The sequence below is a fragment of the Cibotium barometz genome, chromosome 55 (assembly GCF_041138505.1).
Source record: "Cibotium barometz isolate CiBa-2024 chromosome 55, ASM4113850v1, whole genome shotgun sequence".
In the NCBI taxonomy this organism is placed as follows: Eukaryota; Viridiplantae; Streptophyta; class Polypodiopsida; order Cyatheales; family Cibotiaceae; genus Cibotium; species Cibotium barometz.
The window spans coordinates 31,339,265-31,363,911 of record NC_141100.1 but is presented as its reverse complement, the minus strand read 5'-3'; the positions used below and the strand labels follow the sequence as shown (position 1 = coordinate 31,363,911).

Sequence of the window (24,647 nt, the reverse complement as noted above, 5' to 3'; positions counted from 1 at the left end):
TCCAATTTCTCTTCTTTCAATGTTCATATTCAAGTCAAGAGCTTACTTTAGTCTTGCTAAAGCACGTGTTGTAGGGTCTTGCCTTCGAGCTCTGCAAATGTAATTCTCGTTGTAGGTACGCTAGCTTGTCTTCACTCCGTTTTGTCACACCGGATTGCTCTTCGTCAAATGTGTAAAAGTAGAGCGCTCATTGTCAAAAAGAGGCCTAAATCACCTTCTAATCATGTTGATCCTTGCATTTGATCCACCATAGCTCATCACATTGTTGCAAAATCAACAGTGCGTAGGAAAGGTGATTTTCCCATAGTTTTTACACTACCTCACTGGTACCAAAGGATGGTGTGTTGATAAAGTGGTTGTGTTGACAAAGGAGTGTGTGTAATGTTAACCAAGGGGGGTCTTTTAACCACTGGCTTAAGCGTGTGTGCTCATGTGAATTTATGATGAATACAACTTCATGATGGGTTGAGGAGGACAAGGGAAGTTGATAGTGTTAGGGCTAGAGTTAAGGTTAGGTGTAGGTTTAGGGTTAGGGATAGGGTTAGGGTAGAGAAGCTGATATTTTTAGGATTAGGGTTAGGGTTAGCATCATGTTCATATATATATATATATTCTTAATCTTTTTTTTTATGGTTATAATTCTTTATTTCTCTCTCTCTCTCTCTCTCTCTCTCTCTCTCTCTCTCTCTCTCTCTAATAATAATTTTTATGCTATTTGGGATGATAGCCATTTGGCACGCATATGGAATTTGGATTCACCTGGAGGGGTGTTTTGGTGCCAATTGGCGATCATACTATATGTTGGATAACGTGATTTTCTTGCCTTCTTGTATAATTTTAAGTATGAGGAAGTTTGCAATGTATGCTACATATCAAATCAAAACCTATCAAACTTAAGAAACTTAATGCATGCTACAATTATTGATGCTTCACTTAGTTTTCTTGAATAGCGGGGGCCTCACTTGCATTTACTTAATCCATATAGAAGCTCGACTTAAGCTGGAGCCTAGATCCAAGTTGTGCACTCATATGCTAGGGGTACGCTAGCATAGAGAGGCAAGGCTCAAACTCAAGTTTGAGCCTTAAGGCAAAGTTCCATGTATGGGAGGCTTGAACTTAAGCTGGAGTCTAGATCCAAGTTGTGCACTCATATGCTAGGGGTACACTAGTATATTGGAGCCTTAAGGCCAAGTTCCATATATAGGGGAAACCCGAACTTAAGCTAGAGCCTAGATCCAAGTTGTGCACTCATATGACAGGGGTACGTGCCAGCATATAGAGACAAGGCTCAAGCTCAAGTTCGAGCCTTAAGGCCAAGTTTTATGTAGGAGAGGCTCGAACTTAAGCTGGAGCCTAGATCCAAGTTATGCACTCATATGCTAGGGATACGCTAACATAGATAGACAAGGCTCGAACTCAAGTTGGAGCCTTAAGGCCAAGTTCCATGTAAAGTTAAGCATGGAGAATAAGCCTTAACACATAAGTTCCATGTAGGGGAGGTTCAATCTGAAGTTCGAGCCTTAAGGCTGGTGTACACTAGCATCGAGAGCAAAGGCTCCAACTCAAGTTCGAGCCTTAAGGCTGGTGTACACTAGCATGGAGAACAAAGGCTCAATCTGAAGGTCGAGCCTTAACACTAGGGTGTCTAGCATGGAGAGCAAAGGCTCAAACTCAAGTTTGAGCCTTAAAGCCGGGGTACACTACATGGAGCCTCGATCTGAAGTTCAAGCCTTAAGGCCGAAGGGGCACTAGCATGGAGAGAAAAGGCTCAAACTCAAGTTCGAGCCTTAAGGCCGGGGTACACTAGCATGGAGAACGAAGGCTCAATCTGAAGTTCGAGTCTTAAGGCCAGGGTGCACTAACATGGAGAGCAAAGGCTCAAACTCAAGTTTGAGCCTTAAGACCGGGGTGCACTAGCATGGAGAGCAAAGGCTCAAACTCAAGTTCGAGCCTTAAGGCCGGGGTACACTAGCATGGAGAACGAAGGCTCAATCTGAAGTTCAAGCCTTAAGGCCGGGGTGCACTAGCATGGAGAGCAAAGGTTTAAACTCAAGTTTGAGCCTTAGGCCGGGGTGCACTAGCATGGAGAACGAAGGCTCAATCTCAAGTTCGAGCCTTAAGACCGGGGTGCACTAGCATGGAGAGCAAAGGCTCAAACTCAAGTTGGAGCCTTAAGGCCGGGGTGCACTAGCATGGAGAACGAAGGCTCAATCTGAAGTTTGAGCGTTAAGGTCGGGGTGCACTAGCATGGAGAGCAAAGGAGCAAAAGCTCAAACTCAAGTTCGAGCCTTAAGGCGGCCGGGGTGCACTAGCATGGAGAGCAAAGGAGCAAAGACTCAATCTAGGTCGAGCATTAACACATAAGTTCTATGTAGGGGAGGCTCGAACTTAAGGTGGAGTCTATATCCAAGTTGTGCACTCAGATATGTGACACATATACCATGTTTATATAGGGAACCCTTGTCATTCAGATTATATAATGTGCACAAAGATCAGTTTTACAGGTTCTTGACATATGTGAAGATACAAAAGAGAGCAGCAAGAAGTGCAAACAATCTACGACGAGCAACGATTGACAAATGGCACACGTAGCATGCAATCAAGTAAGCGTTTATATTGATATAGACAATCAATTAAAGAAGGACTTACTTGTTGCGTAACTTAGTATTCAATTAGTTGAGGGAACACACGAAACACAGATGGGTGCACGAAAGTCTCCGATGTCACACAGACGTGACGGATGCTTGAAGTCTCCGATGGCATGTGGGCGTGATGGTTTTGTAGGAAACAGAGGTCGGAAATGCAGAGACACATGTAGAAACAAATGTGGATACTATGGCCCTATATCAGCATATGGAAGTGCTGAAGGAGAGAAAAGCATATTACAAGCAGAGCATTGAGGATGCAGATGTAGAGACACATGTAGAAACAAATGTGGATACAAAGGGAAATTGTTCTTCACATATGCAGGCAGTCTTTCATACTAGCACACATGTGCAGGATAGGGGCAATGGCAATGCCTCAAGTTTAATGCCATCAAATTCAAGGACATTTTTCAAGAGATTGCCAAGGACGCTGTTGTTGCAACTTGACAATTGTGGTTCTGAAAATAAGAGTCGTTATGTATTTGCCTATCTATCCCTATTGGTTGCACGGGAAGTGTTTGACATGGTGCAGCTTGGTTTTCTTATGGTTGGTCATAGTCAAGAAGATATTGATGCATTGTTTAGTCGCTTCTCTGAGAAGTTGAGGAAACAAACCATTTTCACATTTCCACATTTGATGAAGATCTTTAATGAGTGTGTTAGCATGCATCCAGCACCCTTTCTCCTACAAAAGGTGACAGACTTCAAAGATTTTGTCAAGGGATGCTTACATGATGGACCCGATAGCTTGATTGGACATTCAAAGCCATTGCAATTCAGGTTTTATATGAGTGATGGAATATGCAATACAAAGTACACCCCAAAAATGTTGATTGGTTACCAGGAAAGAGAAATGACCAGGGAGGACCCAAGCTTTCTGAAGGTTTTTCAAAAGTATTGCCACCCTTTGAGTATGTTAAGGAAAATGAGAAGGTTGTGGAGGGCTTTAAAAAACATGTCAATTGGTGGAAAGACCACTTGCAAGAGAAAGGAGACCAAAGTGATCATGCTAAGTGGATCAATCCGGTCCTTGCCTATTGGGAGAATCTTATGCTAAACATGCAAACCCCTAGTGCAAGGGAAGACATTAGATTTCATGACTTTTAGCCAAGGAGTGTATGCGAAAAAGCTGAGCCTCTTAACCTTCAAGTGGAGGATGATGTAGATGAAAGGTTTAATGTATTGTGGTCCAATGCGCAACAGACCTGCTGAAGAGTTCAACCCGACTCTTGATGTGTCTAAAGGAGATTTTGTGCTTGTACAACCTTGTGATGCAAATTACCCAATATGGTTGGGAGTGACAACAAGTGATGTTGATCAAAACAACAACTCGATAAACTACCTACAAGTTCAGATACAATATTGGGCACCAATTTCAAAGAAGAAGAATGCAAGTGATGTGGAGGTTTATAAGGATTGCTGGAACAAGTATTGGCGAGAGAACAGAAATGATCCTCAGTGCTGGGAAGACACTAGCTGCATCATTTGGGCATGGAAGCCCAAGGGTGGACGACTTCCAGAGAAAATCAAGATTCCAAAGGCTATAATACTCAAGGCCAAACAGAATCAATTGAATTAACATGAAAGTGAGGCACCATCACACGTCAGTGCAGTGGAGCAAGAATGATTTGTTAGCACATGGCCAACTAGCTTTGTAATCTTTTAGCAATGTTGTATGAAGCTAACAAACTCATAGTTCAATCATTATTCAGATTGTAAGGCTTTCTTAAGCTTTTAGATTTATGGTTCACGCATTATTCAAGAATTTTGATTCAATACAAATGGTGATCTTTTTAATTCTATCACCTAGTCTTTCTTATTACAACTTAAAGTTACATTGAATATCCTTTCTTTGTTAAAGTTTCTATGTCTGATGGTCAACTAGAGGCTATGTGATATAAACAAACTTAATTCTTGGTGTGCATGTGTGTGTGTCTACTCTGTAGGCAAATTTACATCCCACCAACATTATATATACTTGTTACAAATGTACAATAGTACATAAATCATATCGCATTATTCAAATGCTTGTTGAGAACATCCAATAATAAATCTAGCATATTGCACAGTAAACATTGTATTGGATTTAACAAAGAATTGTCCCAAAATTATGCATATTTTCCAAAATTCCTAAATTTGAGTTTGATGGCTTTAACTGTTGTTTGGGAGAGTGTGCTAAAATGCCATGTTGCTATTGCACTCAATGTTGGGACTGCCCTTGGAAAATGTAAGCATACACTTCTTCTTCTAATGATATCTCAGTTTCTTTGTACATTCACTCATAGCACATATGTAATTTTTTTATATGTAGAATCTACGATTAATGGAATATAGAGATTTGGATGTATGAAACTCTAATTAACAATATTGGGTAACGAGAGCCTGATGTGCCATATGCGTTTGTGCCCCCTCCACAACGGCCAAGACCAATGCTCCCGCCCATGGCAGTATCCACAAACACCAACCGACAAGGAGTAGATCCACCATGTAGATTTGCCATCCCATCAGTGAGAGCAAGCACAGTCAGAGCATGCTACTAACTCTCCCCAACAACAAGAGCACTCTCCCCTACTGCTGCAACAAGAGCACTCTCCCCCACAACAAGAGCACTCTCCCCTACTGCTGCAAGAGCAAGCTTCCCCTACCCACCAATGATAATATTCTACATCAACCCATTCACCTTTGATACAATGTGTAAATTTAATATAATTCACAATGTAAGAAGGCATTGATCTTTGTATTGACTACTCTCAACAAGTGCAAAAAAATTCATGTTAAGGCATTTTTGTATCTCCATGTTGTAATGATGATCTCTATGATATAGTCGGTAGCACCAAGAAAACTTGCTTTATGGTAATTTCTTTACATGAAATGTTCTTTTCATTCTCCACAGTACCTATATGTAGAATTCAAAGTAATGTAAGTAATAGCTTATTATGGCTTAATGTTGAAATCTAGACATTTTCAAGGTAGAGGAGTAGGGATGGCCAGGACTTGTGGTTTCCATTGAAGCAAATAGAAAGAAAAAAACGCAAAAAGAAGAAAGAAGTAACATTTATATAACATGTAGACAAAAGATAACTCTTGAAATTTTATTATAGATGGAAAGGTTACAATCTTAAGGTGATTCCACAACCTCTAGGATATGTGGTTCGATACAAATAGAGCAGGTTTTGGAAGTTTCACTCTTGCTTCTGACTTTACTACCATCTAACTTAAAATAGAAATCCCTCGATGCATCACTACACATCAATTAGATCTCTTGTCTACGAAAGGCCAATGGCCAGCCAATGGATTTCTATATTGACCACTAAAATAGGTCTCGACCTTGTAATTGAATTACAACATTTATGATGGAAGAGTGAGTTCCATCACACATGTCTTGATCCAAGCTTTGTCAAACACTCCCTCTCCATAGTCTTGTCATCTTCTGTAACGAAATGCCATGCATAATGTTTACCTCCCAATGAAATACTTGGTCATAAAAACAATCAATCCTAAAAAGTAATGGATGCCACCCTAACAAATTTTTTTACAAACACAAATAAACTTTATATTTTGATTTCACCTGAATGTAACATTTGGCACTATTACTTTGCATTCAATGATGGTATATTCTATAGAGGTCCTCTTTACATCCCATCTCTCCCCCGAAAATTGGTTCATCCAATCATTATCAAGGGACCTCACTTGATATGTTAACTTTGTTTTCTTAACACTCTCACATGATGTAAACATATGTGAAAAGGCACTAAATGGTATAAACCAACTCAAATGGACGTCCTTAGAACCTATTGATGGTTTCATTGTTACATGCATATATTTTCTTATCTTATTCTTGTATGCTGCAATGATGTCTGTGCAAGAGAAAATCCATTCTTGGCTAGACAATGGTGGTAGTGGGATAGACTCTAGTCTACCAACGTTATCATTTGCATTAGCCAAAACATACATGGAAGACATTGATGCACTCTGCATTTTGCCACTCCTTCACATTTAATGGATATAAAGCTACAAGAAAATTTTAATGCTTAGATATAGAGCACAACACAATTAGATATTAAACACAAGAAAGAAAAACTACTTACTGAATCTTACTATTTGTCTTAGATCCTGTACTTTCATCATGGTGATGTAGCATTATGTCCAGCTTGTGCATATAAACATGCTACACAAGGACCTTGATTGCACCATTTAGACACCTTGAATGCTTTTTAGGATCACCAATGTCTTCTCATTTTACCTTGAATGCTCCTCAAGTACTGGGTCTCATCATGATCCAGTGTGAGTTCCTGAATCGCTAAGGGATCTAGTTGTCATCAGCATCCTTCCTATTAAAAAGCTCCACACTTTCAATGATGCAGATGTGTTTTCTCCTAGAGCTCATCTACAAAGGGAAAATAGAACATTATTACCATTTCATTGGGCTCAAAAATCTAAATAATAAAAATAAAACTCTAAAGAAATGTTGTGAACCTTGCACTCCATTTTTCTTGTAGTCGAGTTGATAAACAACTCTTAAGTTTTCACAAATGACATCATAGTCGAGAAGGTTAACGAACATAACAAACAAAATAAAATCACAAAGAAATCATGATTAGTAAACATAGCTTAACAAAGTTTACCAGACTATTAAGAAGGCAAAAAAAAGAAGCTGAGAGAAGAAGAAGAATAGATGAAGCAGATATGGTGGAAATAAGTGACGTTGTAAGAGAGGTGGGAAGAAACGAAGAGAACTAAGTTCAAATTGTGGAGAAAGTCTTCCATTAGACTAGCTTTCAATTGGTATGGCCTCTTTTCTTGATATTCCTTCTCACATCTGTTTTGGTAGGTGATATTCAAGCATGACATTATTCTATTTTTGAGTTTTCTGCCAATATATTTTATTTCTCTTTTTTGAGCTTGAAACTGTGGGGGACCACTCTGACAAAAAAGATCCATGTTACATGGATCTAGAATCCAAGCACTCTCATTAGCTAGCCTTATATTATTTTAATGGGCTCTAAAAGGGCCCATTTGAAGACCGAATTTTTTGTAATGAATCTACTTTGCATACTATCAGCAAAACCATCTCTGCCCTATGTAATGCTGCAAAACCTATTCGTAGTATGTATACTGACCAAATATAATCATTTATATTTCCACGCATACAAATATACAAACCATTTATATTTCAATACGTACAAACCATTAGACTATATAGACCACACATTGAGTGCAGCAACCATAAAACAAATCACATGGATCCCTTTCTAATCTTGCAATCCATGCCAAGATAATATGAAGCATGTCCTACAGAGGCCATATGAACCATACAAACCACTGGATGATACCAATTATATAAAGATCTTAAGTTTCTTGCTTTAACCATGTATGAGGTGTATGGATTATATCGACCACACCAAGCATGTAAAGATATTGATCAAATCATTATGCCATGTGTAACCATAGATGTAGAGCACAACATTCAGAGAGACCACATGGAATATTCAAAGCACGCCATGAGAAAACCAAGCATAGAGATTCTACATGAGCCCATTCTAACCATATACATACTACGTGGACTATACAAAGCACACTTGGAGATGACCGACCATAATATGGAAATCACATACATTCCGATCATACACTTGATGTATGTACCATCATGTAGACCACATGGTACATGGAAATCACATACATTCCGATCATACACTTGATGTATGTACCATGTAGACCACATGGGGATAATATTGTGACCGCATAAAGATAATGTACAACCCCCATCACCACATTATACTAACTAGAAATACCATAGGGGCCAGACATGGGCTATACAAAACACACACCATGAGAATATACAGAGATCACAGAGAGCCCATTTTGACCATGTACAAGATATATAAACCATATAAACCATATCGAGACAAAAAGACCTTGGGAAGCCCATTTTGACCATGTATAGACCATGCAGTAGAGAACATCATGAGAAGACCAAGCATATAGACACCCATTCTGATCATATCCAGATCACATGGACTATATAGAGCATATAGAGAGAATACCAAGCATGTAAAGATCCATACAACCCATTATACATATGTATGGACCATCCAAGGCCATGATCTATGGATGACACAACCCATTCCCCACACATGCAGACCATGTACATGTCGTATCCACTATAAAAGCCACATTAAGGTGAGCATGTATAGATCTTGGAAACTTGCTCCAAATATATGTGGATCACATAGTGCCTGACATCGAGCATGTAAAGATCTCATATATCCCATTCTGACCATGTAAAGAGACCACGTGGACCATGGAGAGAACAGCTTGAGAAGACTAAGCATATAAAGCTCACATAGAGCTCATTCCAATGATATGTGGGATGACATGGACTATAGAGCACACAAAGATATATAGAGCTCACATAGAGCCCATTCTAATCATATGGACTATATAGAGCACACCAAGACAATAATGAGCATGTAAATATGTTGGGTAGTCCCGTCTAACCATACACATACCACATGGATTGCCATGCAGGGCACACCATGAGAAGATTGACCATATAGATATCACATACAATCCATTCTAACCATGTACGAGACATATAGATCATATAGACCACACCGAGACAACATCGACTATGTACAGACCTTTGTAGCCTATTTTGATCATGTACAAAGACCACATGGAGCATATATGTAAAGACATTTGCAGCCTAATCATGTACAAAGACCACATGGACCATGCAACAAAGGACACCAGGGGAAGAAGCATATAGAAACCCATTTTGACCATATGCAGATCACATGGACTATACAGAGCACACCACAAGAAGACCATATTGAGGCCATCATGTGGATGATGCAAGTATATCCATGTTGCACATGATAGCACGTATGTCCATGCCATGTTATATATTAACATAAACTCATTACATCTTAACATGGGACACATCAAACTACCACATCATCAAAGTAGTCCATATAGGCAGAACCCTTAAAGAAAGCTCATAAAGAAAGGCTCACCACCAAATGCTCACCAAAAAAAGGTATTGAGACAATACAAGGCATGTAAAGATCTCGTGCAGCATGCTTTGGCTATGTACACGGGCCATATAAACCATACAAACCACATCGTATGCACCAAGTATGTAAAGACCTCAAGAGTTCTGTTTTGACCATGTACGGGGTGTACAGACAATATAGACCACACCAACAGGAGTACACCGAGCATGTAAATATCTTAAGCATCCCATTCCGACCATGTGCAGACCACATGGAACATATAGAGCATAACATTTTGACCATGTGCAGACCACATGGAACATGTAGAGCACACTATGAGAAGGCCAAGCATACAAAGATTACAAAGAGACCATTCCAACCTATATAGACTACTGAAAGCACACCTAGAGATGACCAAATATATGGATATCACATAGAGTCCTGATCATATACTGGTTGTACAGACCATGTAGACAACACAAGGACAACCCTGACCACATAAAGATTACATAGAGACCATTCCAACCTATATAGACTATGTGGATTATAAAAATCACACCTAGAGAGAGATGACCAAATATATGGATATCGCATATAGCCTTGATCATATGCTTGTTGTACATACCATGTAGACCACATGAGTACAACCCGGACCACATAAAGATCGTGTGCAACGCATCGCTAGAGTGTACCATCTAGAAAGACCATAGAGACCATACATGGGCTATACAAAAAACACACACCAAGTATATAGAGATGACATACATGCCCATTGCAACTATGTACATGACATGTAAACCACACCAAGACAATAATGAGCATGTAAAGACCTCAAGAATCCCCTTCCAACCATGTACAGATACCACATGGACCAAGCAGTAGAGCACATCATGAGAAAACCAAGCATGTAGACACCCATTCTGACCATATGGAGGATCAAATAAACTATATAGAGCACATCGAGAGAAGATCAAGCATGGCCTTGGATGGACTATATATGGACCATCCAAGGCCATGATCTATATACGGTACAACCCATTCCACACATGTACAGACCATATAGAGCATCTAGAGCCATATGGACGATACTAAGTCCTCATCAGACTTAGGTTCTTCATTGTTCGCCTCCCTACTAGGTCCCGGCTCGTCCTCTACAGTCCGCTTCACGTCTGTCTACTCTTAAGGCTTCGGCTCTGCCACTTCAGCTTGCTCTACCTCATCAGCCTTGGGTTGTTCAATGTTAACCTCCACATTGGACCTTGGCTCTGCCTCTATGTGCTCAAAGGGCTTTGGCTCGCCCCCTTCAGCCTGAAGGAGCACCTCAACGTCTGTAGGATCGGGGAATTCTGGCTGGTTCTCCTCAGACATCTCTGTGCTATTCTTTACTATTAATCGTATCATGGTCACTCTGTACCGCTCCACATAGTTCCTATCATAATTCTGTAATGCGGTTTGAAAAAACAAAATTCACAAATGTCAAACCGCAAATCTAGCTAAATGATCAATGTCCACCCGATGATTCTTCCACTTACATTGGACATGAAGGGATTCATGGAGAAAAGACTCTGGAGAATATATTCTCCATGTATCATCGATCTCCATCCACAGGAGTGTGAGTCTCCTTGCTTGGGCACTTGAACAGGCTTCACCTCTGATTTGTACAGTTCATAGTCTCCATATAGGGAACCAAGAACATGAAGAAGCCTTTTTATACACCTGCATAATAAATAAGCTTTCACAAAATAAGATACATTGCCAACTTTAAGGAGCCATAGATACTAGAGAAAGGTGCTTTGAATGTTTACTTACAAGCCTAACTCAGGATGTGATCTTGGTACTGAATTAAGAGTCCACACAATTGTCTTATCCAATTCTATAACGGCAAGGCTCCAATGGTTCTTGCAAAAGCAGAAATATCTAAAACTAAGGCATCCCCTATCTATTAGATGCATATAACTAACAAGATAGAGGAGTAACATACCCTGATTCGTATGGAAACATTAATACGGTAACCTCCAGCATGGAGTAACATACCCTAATTCGTATGGAAACATTAACCTCCAGCATGTTCAAATAGGTGAACCCTCTTTTCCTCGGTACCCAGGCAAAACATAACCAAATTTTTATAAAGTAATCGCACCAATACAGTGGTTGGGCGATTGGCTAACCCATGGGCTGCTGGTTGGGGTGGTTAGACTGGGTAGGGGGATTCCTGCGATACAAATGGTTACGATTAAGTTACGTTAGTTAGATTAAGTCCTAGGAAGACCCTTGTTCTTGAGAGGGAATCAGCCGACGACTGTGCCTCACTAAAGGGAGAAAAAAACGGTGATTCTATGGACCAAGTGCAAGTCTCTTCCTTGATCTGACCATGTGACTTTCGGTTCGGTCAGATCAGTTTGGATAGTTAAGACTTTGACTCGTTAGATCAATTCTCCGGTTAGATGATTTTCCTGGTGGACTCGCCCGTGCCTTCCGGGCAAGGGAAGTTTTTGGTGAGGGAAATTTTTTCGGGTTCGGTTTCGGAGGAACCGTCGGGCTAGTCTCTTGTCCGGATATCCACGGGCAAGGCCCCGAGTGTGGATCCTAGCCCCGCACGAGATACTGACGCTGCTTCCGCCACCACCAACACCCTCGGAGGGGGTATCGTGGCGAGGGGGCGGGGATACTAGCATTGTGTAAAGCCAATAAGGAAAAACGAATTCTTATCAAAAGAATTTATTTTAAAAAAAACTAAGAAAGAGCATTTACGTATTGTATTTTCATTCCTTAAGCTTCATTAATGAATATTTTTAATCAAAGAATTTGGTTTTATAGGTGGAAGTTTCACGCTTATCCAGTATTCTCGACCTCACCCAGTCACATGATATGACTACCTTCGCCTTTGAGCACATCGTCTCTTCCTCTATACGACTCAAATGAGCCGAGCCAGACTCGCAAGCCATTTCGAGGATTTATATTTCCTAGATCCAGCAGAGAGACGGCAGCACAAGTGGCATGCAGGGCAATATGTCCACACCTCCTGCAACCAAAGCATGATGCTGAGGGAGAATATCTCGTTGGCCATGGTCTTATTGAGGTTAAAAGTGATTCATGGTGTTATTTTGTATCACCCCACACCTCGAGATTTCAGACTTTCTTGCCATATCTATAGACTTCTTAGATGTTTTATCCCAAGTAGTAAGATAGTAGCTCCTTTGGTAGTGAGGGAACATTTGTATCAGGGCATGTATGTAGCCCAGTATTGGCGTCTTATGCATTTCTTGCGGAGGTTTTGACTTTCTGGAGCCGAGATGCTCTATGTACATATTGCAACCTTTATATAAATAAAGAAATGTTTTGTGGAAAATTCCCTGTTATATAAGTGATTGTTTATTATATGACTAATTAAAGAAGCAAGATGTGTTACTCGGGCATATGTCATAGATCTCCAATAAGATTTTTTATTTAGGCAATTATTTTTCGAATCTCTTAAATCTTAGGACCGCTAGACGAAGAGCAACTTATGGTGGCCAGGTTCATTCGGGGGAATGAACAAACCTTTAGACACCCTGGTCAAGAATGCCAAGCTGGTTTTCATGGGCTGAAGCTGTAAGAATGGCAAAGGACTTCGCCAAAGCCTTCATCGTTAAAGTCCCGCCAGGAAGTTTCAAGAATGAAGGAAGACCTTTTTCTCGAAGCTCTTTCTCAGGAACTCCGGCTCTATCAAGAATGCAGAGGGAAGAGCTTCGAAGTGAGAACAGGTGTTTTGGTTATCAGGGGTTTGGGCACCAGAGCTGAAGGATTACCCATCTCCTTCTGTGGGCCAAGGAAGCTAGGGTCCCAAAGTTCAGAGACACACTCCTTCATATCAGTCCAATCAAGGTCCCCCACGCCAAAATCAGGGTAACCCTAGAAGAGTGCCAACTCAGCCTGTAGCCTCCACGCAAAGTAGTCTCCGAACTCCCTCCCAGAATTGGGGAAACCAAAGAGTGAGAGTTCCACCCTCAGACTGCAGCAGCTGGAGCCATCACTATAGCTAAGAAAGTGGAGGAAGAAAAAGGATAGATCTATGCCGCGATTGAGCATCAAGGACAAAATCGTCAATTTTTAGTCCTCCAGACTCCAGTAGAGTACCAGGGTAAGCAATTCAAGCTTTTGAGTCATTCAGGCAGTACTCATTCTTTTATTTCCCCAGGATGTACCAGGGGTAAGCAATTCAAGCTTTTGATTCATTCAGGCAGTACTCATTCTTTTATTTCCCCAGGATGTCTATGTAAGTTAGTCCTAAATCAAAAATTAGGGAAACCTATGCAAGTGGAATTGGCCACCCCAGTGGAAAGATTCTTTTCACACACGTTGAGACAGACCTTATTCAGTTTAGTCTAGATGGGAACGTAACAGATTGCTTGTTTAGAGCCCTATCCTTGGGAATCTATAATGGAATCCTTGGAATGGATTGGCTCCATAAGAATCAGCCTGACATTCATTGTCAAAGTGGAACCGTCTCTTTCCTTGACCTTCATGGGAATAAAGTTCGAGGAATTGAAATTTCTAGATCCCCAGTGCTGCAATTAGTCAAGGCTTCTAAATTGTTAAATGCTCCTATTGCTACCCTTCTGATGCAGGAAAGCAAGACTCCTCAGGAAATGAGTCGAGTTCTTGGGTACAAATTGGATAAATTATGCATGTATTATAATAATCGGTTATGCATTCCTAATGATGTGGGAATAAAGGATAAGATTATGAGAGAAGCCCATAATAGCCTGATAGCTGGACATCCAGGGTTTATAAAAACCTATATGTCTATAAAGAAAAGCTTCTTCTAGCTAGGACTCAAAAAGGATGTACTTGATCATGTAATATGTCAGAGGGTCAAGGAAGAGAGAGTCAAGATGCCGAAAAAGCTGCAGCCCCTAGACATCCACAGGGTTTATAAAAACCTATATGTTTATGAAGAAAAGCTTCTTCTAGCTAGGACTCAAAAAGGATGTACTTGATCATGTGCAGTAATGCTTAATATGTCAGAGGGTCAAGGAAGAGAGAGTCAAGATGCCTAAAAAGCTGCAGCCCCTAGACATTCCACAGATGAAGTGGGAATGTATCAGTTTGGATTTTGTCACTGGACTACCTTCAGTGCAATCAGGTTACAACTCCATTTTTGTAGTAGTTGACAGACTAACCAAAGTTTTCCATCTGATTCCAGTAAAAGAAACCTACACCGCAGTGGATGTTGCCAGATTTTTTCTTAAAGAGATCTTCAGATTACATGCCTTACCCAGGAGGATGTAAGTGACAGAGATCCTAAGTTCACAACGAAAATCTAGATTGCATTCTTTGAAGCAGTAGAAACTTTCTTGGATCTCAGTACAACCTATTACCCCAAAACAGATGGCCAGATTGAAAGAGTGAATTAGGTAATAGAAGATATTCTTTGGTCATGCTGTGGCAGCAGGGAACCCAAGAAGTGGTTAAGCCATTTGCACCTAGTTGAATTTGCTTACAATGCTTCTTATCATCAAAGCATTGGGATGAGCCCTTTCAAAGCTCTATATGAAGAAGATTGCCTTACACCATTGACTTGGTCCGATCCATTGATCAGAGTCAAGATGTCCAGACAGATGCTTAATGACATGGACCAACAAATGTAATCAATCTGTAAAGATATTAAGGCAACCCAAGATAGGCAAAAGCAATATGCAGATAAAAAGAGATCTGAGAGAATGTTTGAAGAATCAAATATAGTCTTCATTCGAGTACGACCAAAAAGAAGTTCCTTATCTTCAGGGAAGGACAAGAAGCTCTCTCCCAGATACTGTGGACCGTATGCTATTATAAAGAAAGTAGGCGGCTTAAGAAATATGTACCCACAGCCCGAGTCACGTGCTTAATGAATGAACAAATGATTTCTCCAACTCAAGGCTAGATGGTACTCTAACCTAAAGAAATCCTTGACGTTCGGGAGAAGGTTCTCAGAAGCAGAGTCCTTAGAGAGTTTTTAGTCAAGTGGAAGTTCTTCCCTCTAAAAGATGCCACCTGGGAGAAAGAAGAAGAGTTGCTAAAAGATTACCCCCACTTTACGAGATGAGGACATCTCGCGTTTTTCAAGTGGGAGAGGATGTAAGATTCTTCCTCAGCCTGAATAATGAATAAGCTCTTACCTCAATCCCCTGTAATCATTCCCTATTTTAGAATGCAAGAAAATATTGTTTTTCCTTATTTTTGCCTAGAGAGAAGAAAAATTCTAGAGAGAGATAATTCAATATTGAGATATTTTTGGATATAAAAATTCTCCTAATATCTAAAATACATTTCCCTGAAACAGAAGTTCAAAATAAATTCTCCAATGTGCATTAGGAATAAATTAAAAATGGTATAAGGGACCTTAGCCAAAGGGTCCAGATTTTCAGAAATTTTTGGATTAATCCAAGTGTTGGGATAAGATAAATCCAAAAAATAAAAAAAATTATCCAAAAATGAGTAAATGCTCACATAAGATGAAGAGTTGAATGAGTACAAGGTTTATTAGTTAAAAATTAAGAGATATTAGTAAAAAAATAAGATATTTAGAGGAAATGATGCATTTTTGACACCTCTGTAAAAGGAGAGAATGCCACCTCAAGGAGGCACCTTTTTTCTCATGATTACTTGAGTTTTTTAATCCAAAAATGGGATATTTTCTCTCTCCTCTCTCCTAGACCAAACTGGATCAAAAAGGGAGCCAAACTGGTCCAAATCTCGTCCAAATTGAGTCAAACTGAAGATGGAAACCTCTAGAAGCTAGTTGGACTTGGTTAGAGGCCTCCCTCAACTATAAATAGACCCTCATTCCTTTGTATTCTCATCTGTGAGCTATACCATGCCAGTATTACATTAAAATAATCATATTTTCTATTATCTCTTAATTTTCGTCTACTTTTGGGGAGCTTGGAGCTTCTCTCTCTCTTTAACAACTCTTGGAGTTCTCTTCTCCTCTTGCTAACCAATTGATTGGTTGGGGGCTTCACTACTAGAGAAAGAATCAAGCTAATCCTTGAGGTAAGAATGGATTTTTATGGTTTTTTTGGCTAATTTCCTGAAATGACTTCTCTTCTCAACCCCTCTCAAGCTTGAGAAGTTTTCTAAATGATTGTTTTAATTCAAATCAAGATTTCCCTAAGAATCTTAATGTTTAATTAAGAGAAAATTAATCATTATGCTTATTTAGAATGCTTTCTTATGTATGTCTCTCTCTCAAAAAGAATATTCATCTCTATGGCTAATTCTTTAGCAAAAGAATGCTTCTCATTGATAATTTCTTATTTCTAAACCAAACGCTAGGCTTGATAAGCTAGAGATTAAGAAAATGGTATTTTCATGATTTTATGTTAACAAAATAATGGTTATTTCTTTTAGATTATTTATAAGTAGTTTAAAACTACTTTAATTGATTCTAAATGAGAAATAGATTATCCTATCAAATTGGGAAAAGAGGAATAATGGAATTAGCTTAATCTAGTGAGATAATCATAATTAAGTTTATGATTATGGTTAAAATTATGATTTAAATTCATAGTTTAGATTTAAGCTTAAAAGTAGATCTTCTATCATATTATTACAAGGTTTATTCTTTAAGGAAAATTAAAAATTATTAGTAAGCAAAGCTATGGCCAAAAAAAAAAATTTAAAAATACATATCTTATTTTTATGCATAATACTGAAAGAGGAACTCCTACCATATTGTAGGTTTAGAAATTTAAAGCAAAAGAATGATTTTGACCATATTTAGGAAAGAATACTTTTTGTTGTATTTACGCATAATTATTTAATTAAGAAAAAGAGAAATTTTTGATAAATTTATTTTATGCATGAAAATTTTTTTAAATGATAAAAGAGGAACTCCCATGACATTTGGAATTCAATCATTTAAATGCAAAAAGAGGAATTTTTGGCATATTCAAAATAATGGATATTTTTATTTAAATTTTTAAAAAAGAGAGGAATTTTTTATAAATTTATTTTATGCACAAGAATTTTTTTTGGATGATAAAAGAGGAATTCCCATGACATTCAAAATTCAATCATTTAAATTAAAAAAAGAGAAATTTTAAGCATATTCAAAAAAAATGGATATTTGTATTTAATTAAAAGAGAAATTTTTATGGTATTTTAAGTAGAAAAAGGTTTAAATTAATTTTGATAACAAAAGAGGAATTTTTACCATAATTCCACCTAGAAAATTAGGGTTGATAATTAAATTAGTGGAAAGAATATTCTTAGATATTTTTATGAGAATAAATCACCAAATTGATATTTATCCAAAATTGGATTAATGGAAGAAGAGTATTTTTTATAAAATCTCGATATTCTCGTATAGAATTATTTCTTAATCTATTGTGGTTAGGAAGGAATGAAATTCATAAAGTTGGAATTTTCCTTACGGTTAGAAGTTTAGTAGATTTTTATCTAAAGAAAATCCTTAGGAATCAAAGTTAGAAGTAAACCGAATAATTTTGGTTAGACCACGACTATAAGAGGGGCGGCCAATAAACTACTTGCCCATCTCTCGAATCTGAATCAAGCGAAAACCTTGAGACCAATTCCAATTCTTGACACAAAGAATAGATTACCGTTGAATCAGCGTAAATTTTCCTTAACCGAAATCACCAAGAATCTAGTTGGAAATTCAATCAAATGATGGGTAGATTACCCTGATGAGAGATCAATGATTCTCATTCAGAATACAAAATGCCTCATAGCTCCACCTTTAAATAGGTGAGCAAGTGGACCTTAAGTCCATTCACACTCACACCCTTCTCTTCCCCTTCTACACAACCTTAGTCTCTTAATACCCCCCCTCAATACCAACTATGAAGGAATGGAATAGGTGGTATTGGACGTAGGTTGCCTTTATAACATTAGGCATACAAGGTTTGGAATATAGGTGTGATTATCTAGGATTTACAAATATGTTCCTAGAGCCTTAGAGGCTAATACAATGATGCCATCTAAGTCTTTATTTGTTGTCGATGAAGATGTACACCATGATGGTGCACCCCACTCTTTGTGCTTGCTTGTCTTCTTGTAGTTGACATGCTTTAGACATACATGCCACTGCTTCCACATGCTTTCCACCTTGACCATTCTCACACACTGATCAAAACAAGGCTGCCACCCTTGCTTAAGTGGTTTGCTTATAGATGTTCCTTCAAAATGCTTGATGCGTCCTTTAATACCATACCTCCTCCATGGGCAATGAGGGTCTTCCTTCTTAGAGTAATGGTTATGAGGTAGATTTATATGGGAAAGGGAAAGGGAGGGTCTTACCACTTGCCTTATGAATTGGTCAAGGGCAGTGTCTACTCCACAATTACAACAACTTTTGTGCATGTTGGTTACATAATACCCATTAGGGTTGTAAGATACAAGCTTAATGAGAGTGAGTAAGTGGTTGAGGTAAATGCTTAAACCAATAAGGTTCATTATCCTTGGCTCAAGACTGAGAGGGCATGGCTCATAATGTTGCCTATGCCTCTTACAAAAGCAATGCCAAAAGATGCTTAAAACCATGACAAACAACAAGGTAAAGCACTTAGTGATGCTATGCTCAACCTTACAACTCATCTTAGATGATGAAAATGTTGAATATGCAGTGGAATAACATGCCTTGGGCTTGGGAAACGAGAGCATACAGCTTATGGCATGCCTATGCCTCTTACAAACAAGAGCCTCAAGGGTAATATACAACAACATTGAAGATGAACACTTAGTGTACATGTGTTCAATTTTAAACCACTCAAATATTGAGTTTGTTTATGAAAAAATCAGAAATCTTCAACCTCTTTGGCTTATGAGATGAAGATAATTGGTTCATGGTTGCACTATTTCTCCTTGGAAGAAATGGGTTGGAGATGAAGACTTGTAATGTGGCACTTATGGTGTGTGCCCGGCCTCCAATGTTGATGAAGAAGAGCCTCCTTAGTGTAAAAGACCTCCTCCTTTGATGGTTAAGACCACCTTAGTGTTAAGCAACACTTTGGTTGGTGATTAAGATCACCATTTGTGTGTTGGAAACGTAATTAGTGCTTAAAAGCACATTTTTAGTGTCAAATGACACTTATTTCTGGTGATTAGTCTCAACACTCCATCTCATGTACACCAAGCGAAGCCCTGAATCTGCGGAGCTTCTATGTACCCAACGCTTTGGTGAAGATGTCAGCGATCTGATCCTGTGTGATGACGTAAACAAGGTCAATGTCTCCTGCCAAAACCTTCTCTCTGATCCTGTGTGCTGACGTAAACAAGGTCAATGTCTCCTGCCAAAACCTTCTCTCTGACAAAATGGTAGTGGACCTCTATATGCTTCGTGCGAGCATGAAAAACTGGGTTCTTGGCCAACTGTATACTGCTAATGTTGTCACAGAAAATGACAACTTGTTTATCCTTTGATAGATCCAAATCTATAAGTAGCTTTCTCAACCAAGCTACCTCACATGCTGCCATAGCAGCACCTTTGTACTTGGCCTCTCTACTGGATAGAGCAACTGAAATGCCTCATAGCTCCACCTTTAAATAGGTGAGCAAGTGGACCTTAAGTCCATTCACACTCACACCCTTCTCTTTCCCTTCTACATAACCTTAGTCTCTTAATAAGACTAACGCTGCTTTCGCCACCAGCGTCCTCGGAGGGGGCAGGGATACCAAAGTGGGAGTCACTAATTGTGCAAGGAAGAGATAACTGTGCATTGGAAAAAGGTTTTCGATGATGTCATATGTCTTCCCATGCTTTTTTGTGGGGGTTAGATGTTGGACATAAGTGCAGTACTCTGTTGGAGACATAATGAACATCTCGGGGGGGGGGGGGGGGTCACTCATAAATATGTAAACGTAGCATGTGGGTTCAACAAAAGGAGGTTTTAAAATCCATTTTAATACATTTTTTACATACAGAAGGGTACCATTTAAAGGGGGTATTTACAGATTAAATAGAAAAAAGGTGTGTTTTATTCATGAAAAATTTACAGATAAGGGGTTTTTAAATTAGGCCTTGAATGCATGTAATATAGAGAGTTTACATATAGTGAATTCCCCGAGATGAACATCCATGTAAGATCCATTAGACACAAGTGTAGTACATTATTGTAGAAGTAATTTGCAGTTCCATGTGAGATCCATTGGACATTAGTGTAGAAGTAATTTGCAGTTCCATGTGAGATCCATTGGACATTAGTGTAGAAGTAATTTGCAGTTCCATGTGAGATCCATTGGACATTAGTGTAGTACACTATTGGAGACATAAGAACATCCATGTGAGATCTAGTGGAAAAGTGTAGTACATTGTTAGAGAAGTAATAAAGTTTCACGTGTGAGATCCAGAGGCCTACATCGAAAGGCTATGCAAGCTTGTACTTGTTGGCTTTTCTTGCTTGAACTATGTCTTTTAATCTTTGTACTTTAACCTTTTAAATGAGGAAAATATTTATTTACTTTGGCGCACAAAGTATGTCGATATGAGGGTAAGTGATGTGTCTACATAGGTATTAATAGTGTTTGTATATGTAGATATTATCTCTTGATACACACATGCATGCACACACACACAAACACAACAACAACACCACCAAAACATATATGTGTAAAGGTTACCTTTCTACCTAAACTCTAGCAACTCATTTCAAAAGTGTGGCATTGTACTATTGCTAGCAACATTTGTTCAAATGTACCCTTGTTCTCCCCCAATGGTGACCTTTAACTGGCACTTTTAATAGTAGTGTCGAAGCGTATAACTTGTCAACATATTAATGCCAAAAAGTTTCTTGTCATTGGTGAAACCAAATATCATATTATTTTCCAAAACAAGCTTGCTTTGGACCCTAGCATAGCATTTTCGGTTGCTTTTCTTAGATGAAATTGTGATTAGCATAGTTAGCTTAATGTGTTGAAACTTAAAACAAATGGGAAAACACCATTAGATTGAAGTCCAAAGTAAATACTAAAAGTTTCAAAAACTTTTGGATGAAATCTTCCATTGGGCATCAAATATACGGCTACATATTTAGTGGATAATTTTGTTTTTATTTCAAACACTAGGGGTCCATGGAAAGTGGACCATATGTAAGTGGCATTAAAGAGTTCCATACAACTGGCACCTTGTCCTAAACTAAAGGCATTAAAGAGTTCCATACAACTGGCGAAGGTTAACCTGTGAATATGCGACTCCCTGAGGCTCGTGAGTCATGATCCGTATGATTTGAGTCCTTTGCTTCCCTGCACATGTACAGAAGCGCGCACGCGATCTCTGCATGAGATGAAGCATTCTCTCGCACATCATTGTGCATTCATAGCAGGCATCATGGCAGTTCATGGGTCTTGCTTGACACCCAATCCTCTACCATTCATAGCAGACATCATGGCAGTTCATGGGTCTTCCTCTTCACTCCTTGTCTTGACACCCATTCAGCACGTTTTCAGATTCTCACCATCTAGAGCTCGTCCTCCCTCTTTGAGCTTCTTCCTTTTTCTGAGCACTTCTTTCTGATGCGTCCTCCGTACTGACCCAGCGCCTGGTCTTGAAAAATTTCAGGGTCGATTTTTCAGAATTTGAAGCTTTTTCCCCAACCTTCTTTGGGGCAAAAATTATTTGATAATGAAGCTCCTGCACAGATCTCAGCTGCTACTGCTCACCTTGCTCGGGTGCCTGTGTTCGTCTCTGAAGGCTTCTGCAGTAGATACCAGCTTCATCTTCAATGGATTTGATGGGACCAATATAACCTTGAGTGGGGTTGCAGAGTTTGATGCTAGGTTGATCAAGCTCACAAACGTGTCTGCGCGTTTGTTTGGCAGGGCATTCTACCCTTATCCCATATACATAAAGAACACCACCACCAACGTGGTCTCCTCCTTCAGCACTACTTTTGTGTTCTGCATCACCCCCCTGTATGAGACCCTAGGAGGCCATGGCATGGCCTTTGTCATGGCCCCTTCCCTTGACTCCAAAGGTGTCTTTCCAAGCCAATACCTTGGCTTGCTCAACGTCACCGACAATGGCAATTCCTCTGACCACATCTTTGCGGTGGAGTTTGACACTGTCCAAGACCTTGAGTTTGCAGATATTAATGATAACCATGTGGGTATTAACCTTAACAGCATGATATCAACCAACTCCTCTGTAGCAGGCTTTTATACCTCCCCCATCAATACCTCCCATAATGCGTCCCAAAACAGGTCCATGACAGTAATTAATCTCAAAAGTGGAGAAGTAGTCCAAGCTTGGATAGAGTATAATGGGTGGACGCAACAGCTTAATGTCAGTATTGCTCATGTTTGGCAGCCTCGGCCTGCTATCCCACTTCTTTCCGTTAACCTTAACCTGTCTGAAGTGCTGGAGGAGCATGCATATGTGGGATTTTCTGGCTCTACAGGGGTGATTTCCGGCATACACAGAGTGCTATCATGGAGCTTCAACAGTAATGGAGTGGCAAAAAGCTTGGATCTATCCATGCTGCCGTTGGTTGTACTGAAAGCCCCTCTCCTTGCATCCAAGGGCTTTAAAATAGCCATCAGCATGATGATGGTGCTGTCAGTTCTGGTTTTCGGTACTCTAGTAGCATTGATCTTGCATAAGAGGAGCCAGAGAGATGTAGTGGAGGGTTGGGAGCTTGAATTTGGGCTACATAGGTATAGCTACAAAGAGCTGAAGAGGGCTACAAGGAGCTTTCATGATGAAGAATTGCTTGGGGTGGGCGGTTTTGGACGTGTTTACAGAGGGGTGCTGCCCAATTCTGGGCTTGAAGTGGCTGTGAAAAGGCTGTCCAGAAACTCTGATCAAGGGGAGAGAGAGTTCATTGCAGAGATGGCGAGCATCGGGCGGCTGCGGCATCGCAATCTGGTGCAGCTTTGGGGGTGGAGCCGGCGTAGGGGGGAGCTTCTCTTGGTGTATGACTACATGCCCAATGGCAGCCTGGACAAGATGCTCTTTGGCAGGTCAGGCAAGGTTCTTAGGTGGGAGCAAAGGCACATGATTGTGAAGGGGGTCGCGGCAGGGATGCTCTATTTGCATGAGGAATGGGAACAACAAGTTCTCCATAGAGACATCAAGGCCAGCAATGTGTTGTTGGATGCAGAGATGAATGGTAGATTGGGTGATTTTGGTCTAGCAAGGCTACATGAGCATGGGCAAAACCCACATACAACAAGGGTAGTGGGGACATTTGGGTACCTAGCACCAGAGTTTGCAAGGACAGGCAAGGCAACAACAAGCACAGATGTGTATAGCTTTGGCGCTCTGCTACTGGAGGTGATGACAGGGAGGCGGCCATTCGAGCATCAGGTATCGGGTGAGGCTTTCCTTCTTGTGGAGGGGGTGTGGGATTTGTACACAAAAGGGATGCTTCTTGAGGCTGTGGATCCAAGACTTGATGGGTTATTTGATGCTGAAGTGATGCAGAAGGTGCTTATGTTAGGGCTTTTGTGTTCTCATCCTGACCCTTCAACTAGGCCTTCAATGAGGCAAGTGGTGCAAATGCTTGCCAATGAGGCACCCCTCCCTCCACTACCCAATTTCTCATTTCGATATGAGCTGAAAGGCGATGCCGAACCTCTATCTGTCTCATCCTATTCAATCAAGTCATGGAGCACCCTTGATTCTAGCACACACATAAGTGCTCGTTAAAGGTCTATGCCATTGCCCAAAACAACTATAAGCATAGCATTGCAGAAGCCAACTGAAGATGGTGAGTTGGGCTCTGATTTCAGCTTTTGCATTCTAGCACAGCCAAAGGATAAGCATCGCCAAAGACCAGTGCATTGGTATCTGCTCATAGAGCTTTGCAGAAGACAGGTGAAATGGGTTTTTCTTCAACATTGCGCCACAGCAAAAGGTAGACAGGTGAATTCAGCTAACTTACCTTACTTTCTATGTATAGAGGTGCAGTTTTGATTCTTTTTGGTTTTTTTTTGCAAAGTGAGCTTGAACTTTGGTGTGCTGAACCTTCTCCACATTTGAATAGTGTTTTCAAGCTCTGTAAAGAGTCTCTAATGTAAAGAGTTA

The 24,647-nt window shown here is 39.8% G+C and overlaps 1 protein-coding gene across 2 annotated transcripts in view; it reads left to right on the top strand.

The window, feature by feature from the left end:
- Positions 1 to 21,818: 21,818 nt before the first annotated feature.
- Positions 21,819 to 24,647, top strand: part of LOC147607617 (L-type lectin-domain containing receptor kinase IV.2-like) — a 2,856-nt gene continuing 27 nt past the window's right edge. The window contains exons 1-2 of one of the 2 annotated variants that reach the window (XM_086790265.1): positions 21,819 to 24,032; positions 24,093 to 24,647. The exon at positions 24,093 to 24,647 is cut by the window's right edge and continues 27 nt beyond it. In XM_086790265.1, coding sequence (XP_086646391.1) covers positions 22,245 to 24,032; positions 24,093 to 24,269 — 1,965 coding nt within the window. In that variant the 5' untranslated portion in view covers positions 21,819 to 22,244 and the 3' untranslated portion in view covers positions 24,270 to 24,647. The other variant, XM_086790264.1, reaches the window with a different exon arrangement.